Source organism: Mustela nivalis (genome assembly GCF_964662115.1).
Source record: "Mustela nivalis genome assembly, chromosome: 9".
NCBI lineage: Eukaryota > Metazoa > Chordata > Mammalia > Carnivora > Mustelidae > Mustela > Mustela nivalis.
In genome coordinates, this window is record NC_139028.1 from 104,402,250 (window position 1) to 104,426,545 (window position 24,296).

At 37.5% G+C, this 24,296-nt stretch overlaps 2 protein-coding genes and 1 pseudogene across 3 annotated transcripts in view; all 3 read left to right on the forward strand.

The window, feature by feature from the left end:
• The window catches only part of LOC309840354 (olfactory receptor 4C6-like), a gene marked incomplete at both ends in the record, with an annotated part of 147,524 nt that overhangs the window by 116,605 nt on the left and 6,623 nt on the right, over positions 1 to 24,296 (forward strand). The window lies entirely within an intron of this gene.
• LOC309872907 (olfactory receptor 4C46-like) lies at positions 3,527 to 4,459 on the forward strand (the record flags this gene model as incomplete). Its single annotated transcript, XM_082747878.1, has 1 exon — positions 3,527 to 4,459. The coding sequence occupies one exon, from the start codon at positions 3,527 to 3,529 to the stop codon at positions 4,457 to 4,459; it is 933 nt and encodes a 310-aa protein (XP_082604004.1).
• LOC309872984 (olfactory receptor 4C3D-like) lies at positions 18,056 to 18,961 on the forward strand (annotated as a pseudogene). The gene has a single exon. The product of its transcript is annotated as an olfactory receptor 4C3D-like (transcript).

Below are 24,296 nucleotides of genomic sequence, written 5' to 3' on the forward strand. Positions count from 1 at the left end.
GAAGAAGTACCCTCTAAGACTCTAAGGGGAGTAATATTATTTACTACCTAAATATTCATCATTATAGGTTAAAGGTGACTCTAGGGAAACAAAATCTGATGACATGAGAATAGCATGGAGAGGAGTGAACAAGCAGGGATCAGTTTTGTGGGGAAGGGAGGGTGCTGAGCAAAAAAAGGGAAAAAAGGAGTTTAAACGGGAGAGTATCAGCCACTTTGGTAAAGAAGAGGAAAAGATTCATGCTACATAGTTAAGAACCATGAAGATAAACGATAGATAAATATTCTCTCTCTCTCTCTCTCTCTTTTTTTTTTTTTTAGGAATTCACTGCACAGTGAATTTCATAGAAAGAATACTATATAATAGTCATGGTCAAATGTCAACCTTTGTACCTACTTTGTGCCAATTACAGAAATAGCCAATGTTCTGCTCTGACAGATATCCTTTGAGCCAAGTATCTTCATTTTACAGTAAATAGTGAAGAGTTCCAGAGGTTAAATGTATTTTATAGAATTATCTTTGCTGTTTATTCCAGTGTAAGGCCAGGGTCACAACCTACTGAATTACACTGAACAGCTTCCTTTCCTTTTGTAAGTCTTCCTTATTTCATCTGTTACATAAGGATGATAGCAGGGTCTGACTTCAGTGTTGATGTAAAGAGTAAATGTGTCTGGCACTTGTAAACACTCAGTCAAATGTTGGCTGTGTTAGTGGTCACATCTAGACATGAAATGGTCTCCATATATGACAACACTGTCTTTAGGTGAAGTTGTCCAAAAAACTTTAGAGTAATTTTTACTCTTTTCTCTCTTTATGTCTCTGTCAAGTCTCTCAGCAAATTCTATTGTATCTACCTTCATAATACATCCACCTCTACTCCTACCATCACAGTTCAAACCACCATCACTTTTTGGCTAGATGGCTGTAATAACTTCCTAACTAGTCTGCTTCTACTCTTGCTCCTTTATGAACCATTCTCTAGACAAAAGCCAGAATAATCCTCTTACAGTGGTCTGCATGATCTGTCATCAACCACTCTTTATTCATCCCACTCCTCTTAAGCTAGCCTCCTTTGATCTGTGGTACCAACCATGCTCCCACCTCAGGGACTTTTCATTTGCTGGTTTCTCTATCTGGAAGCTTCTATGCTCAGATACCTTTGTCCTTCCACAGCCATTCAAGTTTGGCTTATGCCATCCCTTCTCAAAGAAGCCCTCTCTGATTAGCTTACAGAAAATAATCCTACTCAGGGATCATGTATCATTTACCCTGCTTTATATTTCTCCTAGCAGGTATTATATTTTTGACATAATATATAATTCCTTTTCTATTTGCTATTTTCTGTCTCTACGTACTAGAATATAAGCTTCAGGAAATTAGAGACATTATCTGCTTTTTTCCCTACAGTATTAGGCATATAGTAGACCTTGAGTATTTTGAGGTGAACTTATAAGCGAATGACTAAATAAACCATAAAATTATATTGCATTATATAATCTTCCCCTATATCACACACGTGCACACACACACACACACACACACACACACCAGGGCCAGATTGATAGGATTTTTTTCAGCAGGGTCCTTTCAATGTGGTTGCTACGGATACTCATATTAGCTAAGTTTGGCTGGGACTGGAATTGGGAAGCTAACAAAAAAAAATTCAATAACATATTTTGTTTCTATTTTACTTCAAAGCAAGTTTTAAAGAAGATTTTTACAAATTGATTAAGCAGAAACAAATCTCCAACAGAATAAAACAGAAAAACCCATGGTGAAAGAACACAGAGGACAAAAATATCTGGATCTCTAGAAGTCTTTTTATCTCTCCTAAATATAGTGGTTGCTCTTCTCTTATCCAAAGGCAAGGTAATTTTTAAAAACGTGAAACCATGACTCTCAAAGAAATATAAAATGAACACATACCAAAGGTTTTATTTAGTTCTTTTATTAATGAGGAAACTGGTATGATTATACTCAGCCTAAAGGAAATTCCAAAATAGCACCCTTACATTATTCAGTCAGGGATGTGTAAATAATTTACAAATAAATGCAAAACTGGCTTGATCTGTAATGGCCAGCGAAATCAATCAACGTTCCACCCAGTAGCCTTTGTATTTCTATGGACCAGAGTTGTTAGCGTTATTATCAGTTTTATAAATTTAAGGAGTTGTTGAATAGCTCGAGATATCAAAAGGCATAAATCCGATAGAATCATATAATCCCAAAGAGAGTGTCATAGATAACACATAGACTTCAACTGAAGATGTCCAGTAATCTTTAGGTTACATTTCTTTCTTACACAATATATTTTACTGACAAAAGTTAACCTTACTTTGTCTCTGTACATCAAAAGAAGTACAGATGTTTTATAAATCAAATAAACTTATATAAAAGGAACACTCTTTCTTTCTTTCTTTTATACAAAGGAAAAAAAAAAACACATATTTTCTGCATCCATTGGAGCCCTGAAACAACATACTTCAAATGAGAGATTTAGAAGAGCTTAATTATGTTTACTTACCAGGGTGTAGGTGGGACTATGGGAAACCAGTAAGGGGTGATAAAGCCATTATCACAGTTAGACCTGAGAGAGCAAGGGGAGAGAGTGATTACAGGAAACCAGAAGTTCTGTCCCAAAGAGTTCTGTCTCATTAGTCACCCATTGGTTGACAGACTATAAGAGGGAACCAGGACAGTAAATACCCTGAAATCCTTTTCTTCCCACCTGTCTTACATTCAGTTGGTACCACCTGTTGGTAAGAATTAAGAGAGTTCTGGCTAAAGGGGACCAGGTAAAACATCTGCCCAGGGTGTACACACTGAGAATAGATCTGAAGGGGTGGAAAGAATACAAGAATACATCTAGTTCCTGTTCTGTGAATTCCACTTTTTCTCCCATGTAAGAGAATAAACACTTTGATCTGGGGAGTTAGGAGGAAAAAAGAAAGCACAGGAAAAATAAGTAAGGAGTCTTCCAACTGACTTATTTATATAATACTTGTTGAATACCACTATGGGTCAGACACTGACTGATCCAAGTGCTGGGGATAAAGAGGTGAACAAGACAGATACAGATCTACTCTTCCACTTACTTGAAGGGTTTTTAAATGAAAAGAAAAAGGTGAATTGCACTTAACCTGTATATTAAATCAACAATTGTACAAATAGTCTTTACAAAATATTTAATGAACAGTTCTTAACATTTCTTATTAGCTGAGAAACAATCAGGCTAATTATATGGTGAGTTAGTTCCCTGTATCTGGATGTCCTCTAGCACAGCCTCAGCGATGGTTCATCAGGTGATGAACCTTGTAAGAAGCTGAGTTAGTTCAAAAATTCACTCTTTTTATAAAATAGAAAAAGGATGTTTCTTTTCTTGGTACACCATGAAAAAATAGCATATACTACTAAAATGTTTTGGTCTTGTCTAAAAATCCAAAATATAAAGTTCTCATCATTTGAATTTGGAGATCTTATCTTTGCAGGTTAATTCTGCACTCCAGAATCTATCATCAGGATTGAAATGAAAGAAGACAGGATGAATGTGACCGAATTCATTCTAATGGGACTTACCCAGGATCGTCCAATGCAGAGAATTCTATTTCTGGTGTTACTTATCACCTACATAGTCACTGTCACAGGAAACCTACTCATTGTGGTTACTATCATTGGCAGTCAGGCTTTGGACTCCCCAATGTATTTCTTCCTGGCCTTCTTATCTTTGATAGATGCATGCTATTCCTCTTCCATCATCCCTAAAATGCTAGGCGATCTGCTCTTTGATTCAAAATCTGTTTCCTTCAGTGGCTGCATGACACAGCTCTTTATAGAACATTTCTTAGGAGCTTCAGAGATTGTCCTCCTTGTGGTCATGGCATATGACCGCTATGTGGCCATCTGTAGACCTCTGCACTATGTGTCCATCATGAACCACCACACATGCTGCTTCCTGGTGGGTGTGTGTTGGGCAGTAGGTTTTCTCCACTCCATTGGACAGATTTTGGTTACTCTCTGGATCCCATTCTGTGGTCCCAATATCATTGATCACTTCATGTGTGACATTTTCCCCCTGATACAACTTGCCTGCACTGACACTTTCCTTGTTGGTCTCTTGGTTGCTGCCAATGGTGGGGTAATCTCTGTGATCACTTTTATCATGTTATTGGTATCCTATGTGGTCATCCTGTGCTCCTTGAAGACTCACAGCTCTGCAGGGAGGAAAAAGGCCCTCTCTACCTGTGGCTCCCACATCACAGTAGTTGTCTTGTTCTTTGTGCCCTGTATTTTTATGTATCTGCGACCAGTAGCTACTTTTCCCATGGATAAAGCCATAGCCGTATTCTATACTCTTGTTACTCCCATGTTAAACCCTGTCATCTACACAGTCAGAAATACAGAGGTAAAAAATGCCATTAGAATGTTATTAAACAAGAATACAATTACAGATGATAAGTGACCCAACACAAAGATTTTATTTCTATCATGATTTTTACATTTTTATATTACTTTAAAGCACTTTCCATACCTCCCATGTGAGACAACACTTCCGTAAGATAGGTATTATTATGATTATTGTTGTTTTACAGATGAAGGAAAAGAAAATTCAAAAACATTGAATAAGTAGCCCAATGTCAGACAGAGCTAGTGTGTGGATCTGCTTTTTTTTCTAAATCCAAATCTGATAATCTTTCAAGCATTCGAAGACTATTAGGGGGAAGAAAAGCAGTAATGCATCAGAACCATTCTTGTTTTGTAACAAATTTAAAACATGCCTTTCTAGCTACAGAGTTGTATAATGGCTTGTGTATATAAGCAGTTGGTACTCAGAAAGCTGTACTGCCTACTGGCATATAGGACAGTGTGGAGTATAATTTAGAAAGAGGATACTTGCCAAGACCCTTTTGGCCCACAGTTGATATACCTAAAGTTTAAAGTTATTTTGGGGTTTCTTGTTCTGTTGAGTAAATGTTGTCAGGAATTATAAAAATTAATGGTATTTAAACCGATGTGGAAATGTTTAAGTGTTTTCACATGGTCACCTCTTATAAAATTGAATTTCTATTGTTTTTATTTTACAAAAAAAAGTGGAAAATCAAAAGGTTTAAATAAGTAGATCCTAGAACATATAAGTCAGCCTTGAGCCCAAATATTCTTACTCCCCATCCTGTGATCTTTTCATTATATAGGGAGCTTGGACTGGTATTTGATGATTTGTTCTATAAAAATATTTGTTATTATATGCTATAGGTTATGACACTTTATCAGAGTAATAATTATTAGTACAATCAAATGCAAGTGTTTCTCAAAACATACAATAAAATATATTTAAAAAAAAACTTTTACTATTAAAAAACTGGCTTTACTTTTAGTTCCTTGAGACTGGAATCCTCTTTGGAAGGTCATTTATAAGGGATACGAAAAAACAGGAATCATTACAATTGAACGAAAAAAATATTTTTTAGCAAAACAACTTATATGACTTTGTTGTGAATCAATTTTGGCTCTTTTTTTTTTTTTTTAAAGATTTGTTATTTATTTAACAGAGAGAGAGAGATCATAAGCAGGCAGAGACAGGCAGAGAGAGAGGGGGGAAGCTGACTCCTCGATGAACAGAGAGCCTGATTCGAGGCTCAATCCCAGGACCCTGAGATCATGACCTGAGTAGAAGGCAGAGGCTTTAACCCACTGAGCCACCCAGGCACCTCGATTTTGGCTCTTTTTAAAAATAAAGTCTGTTAAAAGAAGTCTGTACCTAAATACAAATGTATATGCATGTCATAAATGTGCTAATAGCTTCCTCTTAAAAAAAAAAAAAAAAAAAAAGAAACATTATTTATTTATTTTAGAATTGAGATAGAAAGTGTGAGCAGGGGGAGGGCCAGAGGCGAGAGAGAATCTCAAGGAGAGTCCACACTGAGCATGGAGCCCAATGCCAGACTCAGTCTAATGATGCTAAGATCATGACCTGAGCCCAAATCAAGATTTGGAACTTCAAATGACTGAGCCACCCTGGTGCCCCTGTAATTTTTTTTTTTTTTGACAGAAAATTCCAGACTCCTACCTCACATGGATACCACATGTTTTATTAAAAACATCAGTTGATTGCATGATGTGAAAATATTTAACAAGCGTATTATGGTTAAGAAAATGTAGAGCAAAAACCTTATCTTCAGGATGAGGAGACATGATCTTATTTCTCACTATGCCATCATCCTTTTCTGTGACACAAAACAGCTCTCCCTATTTCTACCAGTAGTTTACTTAGGTAATTCAGAAGCTGTTTCCAAGTTCTGTGATTCTGCTTATGCCAATATTTTTATTATTATAAATACTGTTAATTTGCTTCTACTTCAGTTAGAAGAAGTAAAATTGGAAAGGTTATGAGAACACATCTCATCTCATGTAATTTTTCCATTACTCATAAACAACTTAGAAGATGTCCTTCTGGGCTAAAGGGTCTGTGGATTGGTCTAAGACAATATGAGTCCTGCTCTTTGACAACATGTCCTTCTCCCTACTGAAATGTATGTAGCTGCCCACAAGAAGAATACTTTGGCAGGTATCTGATTTTTATGAAACTAGTCCCTGAGCCCATCAAACATCACATCCTACCTCAACTAGTTTCTCACCAGCTATGATGTGATCTATATTTAATTTCTTTTTCATTCTGGTTTACCATTCTAGATTGAAACTCTGTGTTGTTATCTCTCAAGGGTTACCAACCTAGTCTGTCTTCGGATTTATATTCTGGAAATAGACTTTTTTGGGATAGCTCCAATAACTTATCTTTTGAACAATTATCTTCATGGCTAAGTCTCATTGATTTATATTTACCTTCATTGCATGCTACTTTCATCCTTGAAGGGGGTAGACTAGACAGGTGTAGAGGTTCTAATGCAATTGCCGAGCACTGTAGCTAGGTAGAGACTGGATGACCACTTAATGGTCAATATGAATGGATTGCGATCTTTCCTGATGTTGAGTATGATGTCTGTTTAAATACATGCTAATTCTCTGATCTGGCTCTGGCTTTCAGTCAAGAGTTGAAAGACAAGTTTAAGACATCTTCTCAGATGATACTTCAGTAAAATGTGTATTCCTTATAGCTTTTAAGTTTCCATCCTCATTCAAACTTTCTTTGGCATCTGCCATCACAAATATTATCATAGCATTGTAATACTCAAGTGCCTAATAAACCTGGGTTTAGTTGGTCTCAGTTATTGTAAACTGTTCTCCTCATGATACGTGTTGCTCACAGTGACCACATTCTCTTGAGCCAATTCAGATTTATGTACAATTTCTTTTTCTTTTAATAAAGGAAACATATTTGAACAAGGGTGAATGTGGTTCTATATAGGAATATTTCTGAATTGAATTGAATTAAATTTGTTTAAAAATCATTCCAAAAATTAATATTTATTTCTCTTAGTATATAATTGTATTATAAATCACAGTTGATGACAGCATAAACGTGCCATGACACTTTAGTTGTAAAACAATAATTTAGGAATTAGGATCCTGAGCCTGGCTTCTTTCTTTGCCTCAGTGAATAGCATTCTCAGTTCCTGCCTTATAATTCCTTGTCATGAACTGCGAATTCAGATGCATATTTCTTTTTCCTTTCATAGGTATATCAGAGATTAAGTTTAAGTGGCTGAAATAAATGCATTTTATCATCTGTGACTTGATTCATAGAATGGGATTATTTTCATTATTATGTTAATCTAACAAGTAACAACTTGTTACTTGTAACAACTGCTTTGAACAACTTTGTAACAACTGCCCAAGTAACAACTGCTTTGAAGAAGTAAGCTTTAGCTGGTTTGTAGGGTCAATATTATAATGAGGTTCATAAATATCACTTAATGTACATCTTTAAATAATATTTAAAAATTATTACCAGGAATGATAGATCAGTCAAAAGACACAAAATATTATAATTAAAATTTAAAAGGTAAGATTCTTATCCTTGTAAGTGTTTAATTTATACAATACCAAATATAAAGCCCTGTATTAAGCTCATTTATATCAAGCATATAAATTCGTAAGTGGTCGACTTTGTTTTTTGCTCTTGTTATGGAGTTTTTGCTCTTGTTATGGTTTTCATACCGACTAAAGGAAAATAATTAAAAATTAAAGATGAATACTATAAAACTTATCTCATGTTCAGTTAAGTTACATGAAATAATTGGGTTGTTGGTAAGATTGAGTAGTAACGGTGACATATCCCTGAAGTCCAATTAGCCATAGCTAATAAACTTCACAGAATGCACCTACAAACAGGGTATGTGGTTGTGCCTGTGAGGTTCAAGAGAAACGTGCTGTTCATAAATCAACGAAGACACTTAATGGAGCTGAGTGAGTTGGTATTTTCAATCTTACAACCTAACTTATTTCTTGGTGAACTAACAGCTGCCAGGGATCCTGGCCATGAAGCTGTGCTAGACAAGTCTGTAGGTGAGATAATTTTTTTCCCCAGAAATTCATATAATTATAGAATCTCAGGTTTAAATACATCTAACATATCATATAATCATGTCTCACACTCCATGGATTTGAGTATTAAACCTCTTCTGGAGGTCAGACATCACAACAGAAAAAACTACATCCCACCAGTTTAGAAGTGAAAACATATATTCTTACTAATATATACATATTTATATTTCAATTAATTAGAATCATGTTATATATTCAAATTTGTTCCAAACTTTCGCCCACCTATTTTTACACTTAATACTTTTCCTTAGGCATTGTACAATTTTTAAAAACATCTTTCTTATAAATGACACATTATTCAAAGAGGTGCACTATATTTTACTTACCTGCTTCTCTAATGTTGGACATCGTATGCAGTTTCTAGTTTTCACAGCTCATAATAATTTTGTTGAACACATTTCTACATAATGATTTTTCTCTTTTAAAAGCATTTTTCTTTGGGTTTCATTCTTAGAAAGAATATTTTGGATCCAAACAAAAGGACCAAATAATTTCTATTTTTTCACAGCTATTTCTAAATCTCTCATTAACTGTATTTTTCTGAGTTTATGTCCACTATACTATTTTATGATCTGTTGAGGGAGTGCACCTCAGAATAAGGGAATGCAATGAAGCTTCTGCACTTGGTTTTTACACATGAGTAAAATTTTCATTTTGGATAATTAAAAAATAATTTTATTTGTCCACTTACCTTTGCAAGGAAAGGAAATATTTTCTTAAAAATTACATTTTGGATGGGATAAGATGGCAGGGAAGTAGGAGGAGGCGCCTTTTCAACCTGTACCCCAAAGTGAGCTGATTACCTACCAAAGAGCTCCGATCACCCATGAAATCAGCCTGAGATCAGAACTATACATGTCTGGATCTCTACAGGGGTGGAAGACACCAGTGGGCAGGTAAAGCAGAGTGGGAACATCGGACTGATATCAGAAGATAAACAAAAGGGGGAGGGAGCCACCAGAGGTGACCAGTTGGAAAGTAATAACCCAGTACGAGTGAGAATGCCCTGTGTCTGGGGACCAGCATTAATTGGAGTCTGGTTGAAAGCACTCAAAAAAAGCAAAGGATCATGGTGGGGGGGGCAATTGTGGGAATTGGGGCGGCTAGGGACAGGGGCTTAAGACCCTGGTTCCAGGACAGCCTCCCCTGGAGCTGAGCCAGAGAGATTGCGGCGGAGAAACCAGGTCTTGTTCCCTAAGACACCAGCAAGCCCAAGAATGCGTGGGTTCTGGCTCCTGTGAGGGGATGGAAGCCACGCGGGATGGCAGAATGTGCGAGCCCTGCTACAGAGCCTGAGATACGTGCGCCCCTCATCCTCCCCTGAGACAGGTACAAAGGCCAAGCTGGTGCTCTTTGACCCAGGCCATTGTTTCAGAGCCTAAGACACATGCCCCAAACTCTCCCCTGAGAGAGGTGCGTGAAGGTCCAGTCTGGCACTTTCAGACCTGAGCCCCATTCTCAGAGCCTGAAATGCATGTGTGACCCACAGCCTCCCCTGAAAGAGGTCCGTGCAAGCCGTGCAATCTTAGACCAAGAAAGACCAGGCACTCCCAGCCCGGGCCAGCCGAAAAATCTCAGTGTGCGATTGCTGCTTGGAACCTCTCTGGTGGTCTGGAGCTCCCAGACAGCTGCCGCTGCCATGGTTTTGGGTACAAGCAAAAGATCCTGCATCCCCAGGGACTGCAACTTGGAACCTGCTCTGCCAGTGGCCAAGGGGGAACTTATTTGGGCTATGCAGCCAGACTGAGGCTTCTCTCTGAGAGGGAGGTCAGGGTGCAGTTTGTTTTCCTCTAAAACTACAAAAAGCATCAAAAGCAATCAAGGTGAGAGAAAAAAAAGTGAACAAACATAAAAACGGCCAGAGAACAAAAGCCTGAAAAAAATCAGTTTCCTCAGAGCCCACCCTCTTGAGGGGGGCGGGAGGACTTAAGTCAGGGAACATCATTGACTGAAAACCCACATGGCAGTTTCCTCCCCCAGAAAACAAACCAAGAAAGAATAATAAAAAAAAAAAAAAAAAAAAAAAAAGACTGCAAGAGAACAACCACCACTACTTCATAGGACAACTTTTATTTTTAACTCGTTCCCACTATTCTGGTTCATTTTTTCTTATATATAGATAATTTTTTAACCTATTTACTAACACAGTGAGCTGTACAGTACATCAAATTCCATAATAACCTTCTAACCTGAACTTTTTGATACATACATCTGTGTTTTTCTTTTGCATTTCTATTTTTTGAATTTCTTTTTTTAAATTTTAGTTTAGTTTAGTCTAGTTTATTCCTTTTTATTTTTATTTTCTAATATTCATATAGAGTTAAACTTCAAAGTAATCCCCTTCCCCCAATCAATACTACCCCTATAGGTAGTACTGGGAGTAAACCAATTTTTAATCCCCCTTTATCTTAGGAAAGTTGAGTTCTTTAACAAAGATATCAAGATACATCCAGGAAGAATCAAAACAACCTTCCTAGCCCACACTGAGAATTTAAAACCACTCTCCCATCTTTTTCTTCCACTAATGTTTCTGTTTTTGTGTTTGTCCTGATAGTATATAAATCTTACACTTGGGGTCCTTTTTGATGAGGTTCTTCTTTTATTTGCATACACACACACACACACACACACATATATATATATATATATATATATATATATATATACACACACATATATATATATATTTTCTCTTGTCATATACTTTTATCAGTCGTTTTGTTTGTCTGTTTTTGTTTGCATACTTCATAAATCATACCTTGGGACCCATTTGGGCTGAACCTTCTCTTTCATCTTCCCTTTTATTCCTGTCTCTCTTTTTTTCTTTTTCTTTTTCTTTTCTTTTGTCTCTCGTTTGGGTAGGGAATCCTGATTGCTCAGAAGTGTTCCAGGGTACACCTTGATTGCACCATGGTCAATACATCCAGCAACATCTGTTCAGTCATCTCTCACCAAAATGACTAGGAGGAGGAATGCCCGACAGAAGAAAAATACAGAGGATGGACCTTCTGCAACAGAGCTAATGGCTATCAACATAGACAATATGTCGGAAAGAGAATTCAGGCTAACAATTATCCAGGCAATAGCTAGGTTGGAGAAAGCCATGGATGACCAAACGGAATTGATTAGGGCTGAGCTGAAAGCGACGAGAGATGATGTTCACAATGTTAGGGCAGAGCTTAAAGCTACCAGGGAGGAGGCTCACAATTCTCTCAATGAGTTCCAATCTAATCTAAACTCTCTCAAAGCTAGGGTAACTGAGACAGAAGATAGAATTAGTGATCTGGAGGACAACAGATAGAGAGAAAGGATAAGGAGGAAGCCTGGAACAAACAGCTTAGAAACCACAAAAACAGAATCAGGGAAATAAATGATGCCATGAAACGTTCCAAGGTCAAAATTATTGAAATCCCTGAAGGGGAAGAGAAAGAAAGAAGTCTAGAAGATATAATGCAACAAGTTCTTCATGAAAATTTTCCCAATCTCGCAGATGGAACCAGCATTCATGTACTAGAGGCCGAATGGTCTCCACCCAAGATTATAGATTCCAAAACAAAATCAAGGCACCTGATAGTCAAACTGAGGAATCATAATTGTAGGTATAATCTCTTGAAAGCCACAAGGACAAAGAGGCTCCGTACTTACAGAGGAAAGCCCATCAGAATAATGTGAGACCTGTCCTCAGAGACCTGGCAAGCCAGAAAGGGCTGGCAAGATATATTCAGGGCATTAAATGAGAAAAACATGCAGTCAAGAATACTTTGTCCAGCAAGACTGACATTCAAAATGGATGGAGAGATAAAGAGTTTCCAAGACCAGCAAGGCTTAAAAGACTATGCAACCACCAAGCCGATACTGCAGGAAATATTAAGGGGGGTTCTATAAAAGAGGAAAATCCTAAGAATAGCATTGAACACAAATATAGAGACAATCTACAGAAAGAGAGATTGCAAAGGTAACACGATGTCAATAGAAACATATCTATCAATAATCACTCTCAATGTGAATGGCCAAAATGTGCCCATAAAACAGCACAGGGTTGCAGATTGGATAAAACGACAGGACCCATCCATATGTTGTCTACAAGAGACCCATTTTGAACCTAAAGATACACCCAGACAGAAAGTGAAGGGATGGAGAAGCATCTGTCATGCCAATGGGCCTCAAAAGATGGCTGGGGTAGCAATTCTCATATCAGACAGATTAGATTTTAAACTAAACACTATGGTCAGAGATACAGAAGGACACTACATCATTCTATCATTCTAAAAGGGAATATCCACCAAGATGATCTAACAATTGTAAATATCTATGCCACCAATATGGGAGCAGCCAATTACATAAGAAAACTGATAATCAAGATAAAGAGTCATATTGATATGAATACATTAATAGTAGGAGATCTTAACACGCCTCTCTCAGAAATAGACAGATCATTAAAGCAGAAAATCAATAAAGAGACAAGAGCATTGAATGACACACTGGACCAGATGGACCTCATAGATATATACAGAACATTCCACCCTAAAACAGCAGAATACTCATTCTTCTCAAGTGCACATGGAACCTTCTCAAGAATAGACAACATACTGGGTCACAAATCAGGACTCAACCAATACCAAAGACTGAGATTATTCCCTGCATATTCTCAGATCACAATGCTTTAAACTGGAGCTCAATCACAAGGAAAAGTTCAGAAGGAACTCAAACACCCAGAAGTTAAAGACCACCTTGCTTAAGAAGGCTTGGATTAACCAGGAGATCAAAGAAGAACTGAAACAATTCATGGAGACAAACGAAAATGAAGACACTTTGGTCCAAAACCTATGGGATACAGCAAAGGCGGTTCTAAGGGGGAAATACATAGCCATCCATGCCTCCCTCAAAAAAATTGAAAAATCTAGAACACACAAGCTGTCTCTACACCTTAAAAAACTGGATAATCAACAACAAATCAAACCAAGTCCACACATAAGAAGGGAAATCATCAAGATTAGAGCTGAGATCAATGAGGTAGAAACTAGAGATACAGTAGAACGTATCAATGAAACTAGAAGCTGTTTTTTTGAAAGAATCAATAAGATTGATAAACCATTGACCACACTAATCCAATAGAAAAGAGAGAAAATTATGAATGAAAAGGGAGAGATCACAACTAACACCAAGGAAGTAGAAATAATCATCAGAAGTTATTATCAACAGTTATATGCCAATAAGCTAAGCAACCTAGATGAAATGGATGCATTCCTAGAAAACTATTAACTCCCAAAATTGAACCAGGAAGAAATCGAAAACCTGAATAGATGAATATCTAGTAATGGGATTGAAGCAGTGATCAAAAACCTCCCAAAAAAACAAGAGCCCAGGACGTGACAGATTCCCTGGGGAATTCTACCAAACTCTCAAAGAAGAAATAACACCTATTCTCCTGAAGCTGTTTCAAAAAATTGAAGAAGAAGGAAAACCAAACTCTTTCTATGAAGCCAGCATTATCCTGATCCCCAAACCAGGCAAAGACCCTACCAAAAAGGAAAATTTCAGACCAATATCACTGATGAATATGGTTGCTAAGATTCTCCACAAGATCCTAGCAAACAGGATCCAACAGCACATTAAAAAGATTATCCACCATGACCAGGTGGGATTCATCCCTGGGCTACAAGGATGTTTTGACATTTGCAAATCAATCAATGTGATAGAACAAATTAATATGAGAAGAAAGAAGAACCACATGGTCCTCTCAATCGATGCAGAAAAAACATTTGACAAAAATCCAGCATCCATTCCTGATTAGAACACCTCAAAGTATAGGGATAGAGTGAAGATTCCTGAACTTCATCAAATCTATCTATGAAAAACCCACAACAAATATCATCCTCAATTGGAAAAAGCTCACAGCCTTCCTATTGAGATCAGGAACACGACAAGGATACCCACTCTCACCACTCTTGTTCAACATAGTCTTAGAAGTCCTAGCACAGCAATCAGACAACAAAGAGCTATAAAAGGTATCCAAAATGGCAATGAAGAAGGCAAACTCTCTCTATTCACAGATGACATGATTCTTTATGTGGAAAACCCTAAAGACTCCACCCCCAAACTACTAGAACTTATACAGCAATTCAGTAATGTGGCAGGATACAAACTCAATGTACAGAAATCAGTGGCTTTCTTATACACTAACAATGAAAATACAGAAAGGGAAATTAGAAAATCGATTCCATTTATTATAGAACCAAGAACCATAATATACCTGGGAATAAACCTAAGAAAAGGGGTAAAGGATCTGTACTTGAGGATCTACAAACACTCATGAAAGAAATTGAAGAAGACACAAAAAGATGGAAGGCCATTCCATGCTCTTGGATCGGAAGAATAAACATTGTTAAATTGTCTATACTGCCTAGAGCAATATATACTTTTAATGTCATTCCGATCAAAATTCCACTGGTATTCTTCAAAGAGCTGGAGCAAATAATCCTAAAATGTGTCTGGAGCCAGAAAAGACCCCGAATCCCTAAGGAAATGTTGAAAAACAAAAATAAAATTGGGGCATCAAGCTACCTGATTTCAAGCTTTATTACAAAGCTGTGGTCACCAAGACAGCATGGTACTGGCATAAAAACAGACACATAGACCAGTGGAACAGAGTAGAGAGCCCAGATATGGACCCTCAACGCTATGGGCAAATAATCTTTGACAAAACAGGAAAAAATATACAGTGGAAAAAACACAGTCTCTTCAATAAATGGTGCTGGGAAAACTGGACAGCTATATGTAAAAGAATGAAACTCGACCATTCTCTTATACTATGCACAAAGATAAACTCGAAATGGATAAAAGACCTCAATGTGAGACAGGTATCGATCAGAATCATAGAGGAAAACATATGCAGTAACCTCTTCGATATCAGCCACAGCAAATTCTTTTAAGATATGTCTCCAAAGGCAACGGAAACAAAAGCGAAAATAAACTTTTGGGACTTCATCAAGATCAAAAGCTTCTGCACAGCAAAGGAAAGAGTCAAGAAAAAAAAAGAGGCAACCCACAGAATGGGAGAAGATATTTGCAAATGACAGTACAGACAAAAGGTTGATACCCAGGATCCATAAAGAACTCCTCAAACCCAACGCACACAAAACAGACAATCATATCAAAAAAATGGGCAGAAGATAGGGACAGACACTTCTCAATGAAGACATACAAATGGCTATCAGACACATGAAAAAATGTTCGTCAGGGAGATTCAAATTAAAACCACATTGCGATATCACTTTATACTAGTTAGAATGGCCAAAATTATCAAGACAGGGAACAACATGTGTTGGAGGGGATGTGGAGAAAGTGAACACTCTTCCACTGATGGTGGGAATGCAAGTTTGTGCAGCCTCTTTGGAGAACAGTGTGGAGATTCCTCAAGAAATTAAAAATAGAACCTCCCTATGACCCTGCCATTGCACTACTGGGTATTTACCCCAAAGATACAGCTATAATGAAAAGAAGGGCCACCAGTACCCCAATGTTTATAGCAGCAATGGCCATGGTTGCGAAACTGTGGAAAGAACCAAGATGCCCTTCAAAGGACGAATAGATAAGGAAGATATGGTCCATATACACTATGGAGTATTATGCCTTCATCAGAAAGGATGAACACCCAACTTTTGTAGCCACATGGTCGGGACTGGAAGAGATTATGCTGAGTGAAATAAGTCAATCAGAGAGAGTCAATTATCATCTGGTTTCACTTATTTGTGGAGCATATCAAATAGCAAGGAGGACATGGTGAGTTAGAGAGGAGAAGGGAGTTGGGGGAAATTGGAAGGGGAGGTAAACCATGAGAGACTATGGACTCTGAGAAACAATCTGATGGGTTTGAAGTGGTGGTGGGGTGGGGAGTTTGGGGTACTAGGTGTGGGTATTAGAGAGGGCATGGATTGCGTGGAGCACTGGGTGTGGTGCAAAAATAATGAATACTGTTATGCTGAAAATAAATTAAAAAAATACATTTCATTATATTTTCTCCTCTGTTTCCTTTGGGAACTATATGTTCCCAAATTTCCTCATTGTATTAGTATTGCAATACCCTGCAACCAGGAATGATGGATCATGGACATTATAGGATGATGGGAAAAGAAGCCATGAGAAGGCACATAGGAGATATGTAAAGGAGTGGAGGGATCTCATGAATGATAGCCCTGCTGCCATTTGGTGATAAAATGTTGGGGAGGAATTATCAAAGGCATTTAACCTGGGACACTTTTTATGACATTCTGTGGACAAACATACATTTATATACATAGGAAGTGCAAATAAATGTTTTTTGAATGAGTGAACATTTAATGGGCACTTACAGTAAATAGTAGATATTACATATTTGTGTGTGTGTTTGTATATATGTATGTGTATAGATAGTATGTGATCTATCTTACCTAACAGAACATTTCTTTCTGTTCTCTGATTAAATTTCTATTTTCAAAACTTTTAAATAAGGGTTTCCTTTGCTTGATAGAGCATCATGTAATGAACACCCATCTAGGAGTTTTTATCCTGTTCTACTGAAGCTGCCCATTTACTGAATGCGGTTATGTTAAATTGTATGTGGAACAGCATGTTGAAGAATAAAAAATATTAACTAACAAACACTGTAATAATCTTGAAAGTAAAATGACCCAAGAACATATTCTTTCTTAGAAGCAAGTTGTATCTTCATACTCACTTTATAAATTTTGTCAGAAACTATTAAGCTAGAATACAACTTTTTTCTTCAGAAGTCTATTTATGTGTCATAAAATAAAGAGTAAAAACAGAGTGGGAGGACAAGAGAGCTTGGATATCTGTGTTTATGTGATGGGAAAGTGAGTGCATTCTTACCCGTGGAGATACAGGAATGTGGTAATTCACCAAGCATTTATTCATTACCTAACAGGGACCAGACACTGTAGACATTGGGCCTGACACTGTGGTAGGCACAGTGAAGAAACACAGGAACACTATATATTTTATGGTAGGTACCAGGGAAGACATGTCACCATTAGATTGTACATCTTCCATTTTAAATCACCTGCTTATGATTAATACTTATGACCATGTCTTTCTTTCCACATGTGAGGGAATGTAAATTCCCTCAGAAGAGGGAATAATTCATACTTTACAAAATACATGTGAGAGTTAACAATTTGTAAGCTCAAGACACAGAGGAGGGCTCAGAAGCATGGGACACTGACATGACTTAGCAAAGTCATGGAGAGTGGGAACCAGGAAAATCCCAATGTCATGTTTATAGCCCAGTGTTTTTTCAGTAAATTTACTCATTCCAGGTTGTACTATGGGTGTTTACAGGTCGCAAGTATGAGGTATCTGAGGAGACAGAATGCATTGTAGAGAAAGTAAGAAAGAATTGAAACAAATGTTGATGCAAAGAGTGCCCAGAGAATGCTCTACAGTTAGTCACTGTTTTTGTACTATGAAATCTGACTACAATCCTTTCAGGGATAATAGGTGTCTCTCTTTATCCCTTTGTAGGGAATTCAGGCCCCAGGAAGGTGTTTCTTCCTGAATGGATCACCTCACACCTCCCAACAATGTGACTGGATTTATTCTCTTGGGACTCACGCAGAATCCACACTTGCAGAAAATACTCTTTGTGCTCTTTTTGTTCATTTTTCTATTTACTGTGCTGGCCAATCTTCTCATTGTTATTACCATCTCCCTCAGCCCCACACTTTCGGCTCCCATGTATTTCTTTCTCATATACTTGTCCTTTATAGATGCATCCTACACCTCTGTGACCACCCCCAAAATGATCATCGACCTGCTGTACCAGAGGAGAACCATCTCCTTGGGTGGCTGCCTGACTCAGCTCTTCATGGAACACTTTCTGGGAGGATCAGAGATCATCCTCCTCATTGTCATGGCCTATGATCGCTATGTAGCTATCTGCAAGCCCCTGCACTACACCGGGGCTCTGCCACCTCCTGGTGGTGTGGATAGGGGGGATCCTGCATGCCACTGTGCAGATCCTTTTCATGGTCAAATTGCTCTTCTGTGGTCCCAATGTGATTGACCACTTCATGTGTGATCTCTTCCCTCTGCTGAAACTTGCCTGCAGTGACACCTACATGCTGAGAATGGTGGTGGCAGCCAATAGTGGGGCCATGTGCTTGCTCATTTTTTCCATGCTACTCCTCTCCTACATAGTCATCCTGAGCTCCTTGAAATCCCATGGTTCCCAAGGTCAGCACAAAGCCCTCTCAGCGTGTGGCTCCCACTTTACTGTAGTTGTGCTCTTTTTTGTGCCTTGCAGATTCACCTACATGCGTCCTGTAGTCACCTACCCTGTGGACAAGTGGTGACTGTGTTCTTCGCAATCCTCACTCCCATGTTGAATCCTATCATTTACACAGTGAGAAACACAGAAGTGAAAAATGCCATGAGGAGTCTGTTGAAGAGGAGGATAACTTAGTCTGTTCCTAATGCCAAGGAAGGGATGGTTTATCTAATAGGGAGGATTCTATCTGTTGTACAGTGTGAAAGAGAATGGAAGATTTTGCAGATCAATAGTGTAAGAAAAAATTCCCATATTCTAACACCGATGAAGCACTTAACAGTGGCTAGGCCTTTTGATAGGTGCTTTTGATAGCTTTTAATGTACTTTATCAAAGCCACAGTGTTCACAGATTCAAAAAAAGAATAGAAAGAACAACTATAAATCCCTAGTTTGTTTATTCTAGAGCATTTTTTTTCTCCAAGGTCTTATGTTACTTTACTAAATTTTTCCCATTGGTTACTTGACTGAAATTTTTTATTCCATGCGACTTCTTTTTTTCTTGACCTATGGTTAAGTCAACAAGAGAATAAAAATTCTTAAGTAGATATATCAGAGGGAGCAGTTGGGGAATAAAAGAATGACTCCTGATTTTTTATTTTTAGCCTGATGAATGTACCAAAGCGAAGAGGACACCAACCTCTTTCTGTTTGTTTTGTTTTATTTTTTGGCACAAAAAAATAAACTAGAAATCTTGAAATTATTCTCAATTTGGTCTTTTTATTTTTAAATGTTCTTATAAGTCACAGTTTTTATCGTTTTTGTTTTGTTTGTTTGTTTTTTTACTATAAAGGAAACCTTTTCTTTTTCCTTACCAAGACTTGAACCATTTGAAGCAGCAACAGTAAACATTGTTTTATTTAACCTCAACAAAAGGGCATATGGTTCAGTTTTAAAAGTTTTGCTCTGGAGGTTTGACACCTACATTTATGTTACATGAACATGTTATTATTTGTCAGGCATATACACCTCAGGTGATTTATCCATGTGGAAAGCTGATAATTCCAATATTACTGTCCTCATTTTACAGAGAAACAAATAGGTAACAAGAGAGGCTTACTAAGTCACTTGCCTCAGGTCAAAAGTATAGGATTTACAGGTATAAAATTCAAGTCCAGCATTGGGGAGGGTATGTGCTTCGGTGAGTGCTGTAAAGTGTGTAAACCTGGTGATTCACAGACCTGTACCCCTGGGGATAAAAATATATTATATGTTTATAAAAAAAAAAATTAAAAAAATAAATAAAATATCTTACTTGGGAAAAAAAATCAAGTCCAGGTCTTCCAGATCTCAGTCCTACTTTCTTTCAAATAAAACACAGTTGCCTGGAATATTTACATATATATATATATATGTATATATATATATATATTTATGTCTATATTATATATTTATGTCTATAGATAATTAATTCTTCTTCAGTCTTTTATTTTTTTAAGATTTTATTTATTTATTTGAGAGAGTGAGAGATAGAGAGAGAGAACATAAGAGGGGAGAAAGTCAGAGGGAGAAGCAGACTCCCCATGGAGCTGGGACCCCGATGCGGGACTTGATCCCGTGACTCCAGGATCATGACCTGAGCTGAAGGCAATCACTTAACCAGCTGAGCCACCCAGGTGCCCCTTCTTCTTCAGTCTTAATGATTCTCTCTGTTTTTTAAGAAATATGGTGTCAAATTTGCTAAAACCTTGTCTCACATGTAGAGATATATTTAAGCAACAATGCTCCTCTCTGCACATGGGAAAGATCGGGTCATTCTCCATGACTATACAACACTTTATGAGACTCTGACTATAACATTCCAGCCCGTGTTACTTCTCACAAATACCCCTTTCTCAAACTCACTTGTCATCTGGAGCTATTTCTTAACTGACCATATAGTAATGCCAGAGCATGGTATACCTGTTCTTGGGGGTAACTCTGTGTCCTAGCTTATGCATGGCTATCTCAAATCCTAAGACAGAGAAACTTGTCCCACAATGTCCAGGCCTGGAAGATGATTTAACAACACTTAGTTTACCAAAGATGATCAAGTTGGCATGTGCTGGTGAGAATTAAACATTTCAACAGAATCCAGACGAAATAATGGTGGTTTATTTTGACAGTTGGATAGGAGCTAAGGCTAAGCCAGGGATAAGGATAGGAAAAGTATTGAGCAAATATTATTTCTAGTTTAAGACCAAAGGGGGGATTTGAAGAGGGAAGCTAGGGCCAACAATTGTGCCTTAGGGGTAACTGATGTGAGAAGATGAAAAGGACACAGATTATAAATTGTCAACAGCAAACGTGGAAGGCATAAGAAAAAGGAGAAATGTAAGGCAGTCTGATGTTCTCAGTAGATGGAGTCTGGCTGATTTGTAAATAATTTTAAGAAATGTTAAGATATTCCTTTGTAAAAGATCTCATCATCTAGATTCTCTCATGAAGGTTAAATGCCATCTGATTATTTCTCAGATTTAAAACAAAATGGAAGTATATTTACCCTGGGAAATTAATGAGATAAATAATATTTGGATCTATTGTACAAAGATACTTTGCCTTATAAGGACTTTAATTTTTTTTAAATTTTTTTCAATTTATTTATTTTCAGAAAAAAGTATTCATTATTTTTTCACCACACCCAGTGCTCCATGCAATCCATGCCCTCTATAATACCCACCACCTGGTACCCCAACCTCCCACACCCCCGCCACTTCAAACACCTCAGATTGTTTTTCAGAGTCCATAGTCTCTCGTGATTCACCTCCCCTTCCAATTTACCCCAACTCCCTTCTCCTCTCTAACACCCCTTGTCCTCCATGATATTTGTTATGCTCCACAATAAGTGAAACCATATGATAATTGACTGTATCTGCTTGACTTATTTCACTCAGCATAATCTCTTCCAGTCCCGTCCATGTTGCTACAAAAGTTGGGTGTTCATCCTTTCTGATGGAGGCATAATACTCCATAGTGTATATGGATCACATATTCCTTATCCATTCATTCGTTGAAGTTTTAATTTTTTTATTAATTTTTTTTAGAGAGAGAGAGTGCACATGTGTGTGTATACATGATTTGGGGAAGGAGCAACGGAGAGAGAGAGAATCTTAAGCAGGCTGCACAGCAAGCATGGAATAGCTTATATGGGCACCAGTTCTGTGAAAATTTCAGGAATTAAGTGAAGGAATGGTCTAACCCTTATTGAAGTCTATGATGCATACATTTTGATAGGGCTTCATATCTTTAAGTCTCTTAATGTAATAAGTTTTAATAGATAGATCTCTATGCCTTTGACAAAAAAAAAAAAAAAAAAAAAAGAATGAATAAGGGTTAAGCCACAATAGCAAGTCTTTTAGACTCTGCCTTCTTTCCTCATCCCACTTCACAATAATCTTTGCTAGCATAATGTAGAAACACCCAAACATAGAACTATTCATTGGCTGCAATGTGAAGATTGTCCTTGAGGTATTCTGTCCTTATTTTAAGGTTCACTTTCTTCTGTTCAGCTCTCCCCTGAGCTCTGCTTCCCAGGCTTTTGTACTTTCCTGATTCTTCTTGGGTCAGAGGAAAGCCACTTGATGATCTGATTTCTACCGATGTAATTCCCTTCATGGATGTCATGTAAAGTGGATGTCATGGGCTCAGGAAATGCAATTCAAAAGGTCACATTTGAAAGATAGTGACATATGGGTGAGATACATTTGCAGGAAAAATAACTCAATTGTGGAGGAGACTGACAGTCTGGGTATGAGGGTCGCACTATGAAGAGCTAAATGTCATTTCTATAGGGCTTTTTTTATTGCTAGTCCATAGTCTTAATATTTATTACTTGAAAATGGTGTCTCCAAGATCAATTAAGTGTAGGGAATTCTTACTTCATTCATTCAAATAATTCTGTTGAGTGCCTGCAGTTTGCCAGAGAGCTTCCGGGGGCTTGTATAAGGTGTTGAATAATACAAACAGAGGCTGTGTTTATATGGAACTTAAATTCCCATGAGGAACAGATGGTTAATAAGCAAGTTAACTCATGAGTGAAAAATGTAATTGTGTTAGTAGTAAGTATGATGAACAACATTTTATTCAGGGGGCGTTGCAGAAGAGAAAAATTGGAAATGGATGTGTGTGGTTGTTTGAAGCCCAGCTAGAATTTTGCTTAAGCTCAAGTTTAATCACATTATTTCCCCCAACCCTGTTCTTCTTATAAATAGGTTATCTAACACATGAATTTGCAGTGGGCACTGTGAACCATGCTGTAAATGTTGCATATCAATATTTTTCACTATTGAAGGTGAAAAAAGAATGAAGTCTATAACCCCAAATATTTCTAAATGGAAAACATGTTATTTTAGAATACTAATTGTTATGGAGCAAGAAAGAACTGAGTCCTTATTTTTTCTAGCTGAGGTACATTATTTAATCCTTAATAACAGCATGACTCCTGCAGTAAGATAAGACACATTTTTAATTGTAGTCTTAAAAGATGAAGGCGACACCAGGCTAAGTGGGAACAATTTGGTCCCAGGACTTGCCTGGTATATTGACCTTTCTTTATCTGTGTCATTAGGCAGATGGATTGTTGTATGGCCATTCTGTTACTGAAGAAGAGAGTTTACTTGTGGAGCAGATAATTGAATGGTTAATGGTAATGCCAGGATCTGGTGGTGCGTTTGTGGAGCATCAGCCTGGCCTGGATCCAGTGAAGCTCTGCCCCTGGGAAAAACGCATCACTGCAGGGATGGGATAGGAATTCACTGGTATGGTGATTAGCTCCTGTCAGTAGAGACAAAGCCTCCAGGGCATGCACTTGGAATGATGCAAGTCTGCACATTTTGAAATTCTGTACCATTTGAAAATGTTACCCTGCCCTCTTTTTAGCTCAAATTTATTACGTGAAGGAAAACATCTTATTAAATGGTGTTTCTTCTAAGATGTGAGTTGGAAACGGCTTACAAAATAAGCTCAAAATACAGCCAAATGGTGGGCACAGTTCCATAAATTGTTTGTAAATAGATTATCTGCCCCCACCCGCCCCACAACCTTTCCCATTTCGGTGAAATTTGAATTCTTCTGCAAACAAGGTTTGTTACCTATTTAAGCTCTTGGACACTTAAAGCAACTGTTTTAAATCTTTCTTTAAAAATTATTAGAAACTCTGAACCTATCAAAACAAATTCCCATTACATGTTTATGTGATTTGTTTCCAGAGCAGGTCCTGATTTACTTGGATCTGCTAAGTTGAAACTCTAATAAGTAAAAACGTATAGCTCTTTTGTTGATGAAAGTTCATGTAAGTAGATCTTGGATGGGGCCAGAACTTTGGTTACCTTGACATTATCCTGGAATATTTATTGTATTCTGTCTGCCTTCTACTTCCTGGGACCGTCAGTTAACTGCCTTTTGGAGGTCGCAAGGATGACATCAGGTTGACTTCTGGAGGTAACCTGAACAAGTTACTTGAGTATTAAACATCTTCTTATTAATTTGAATTACT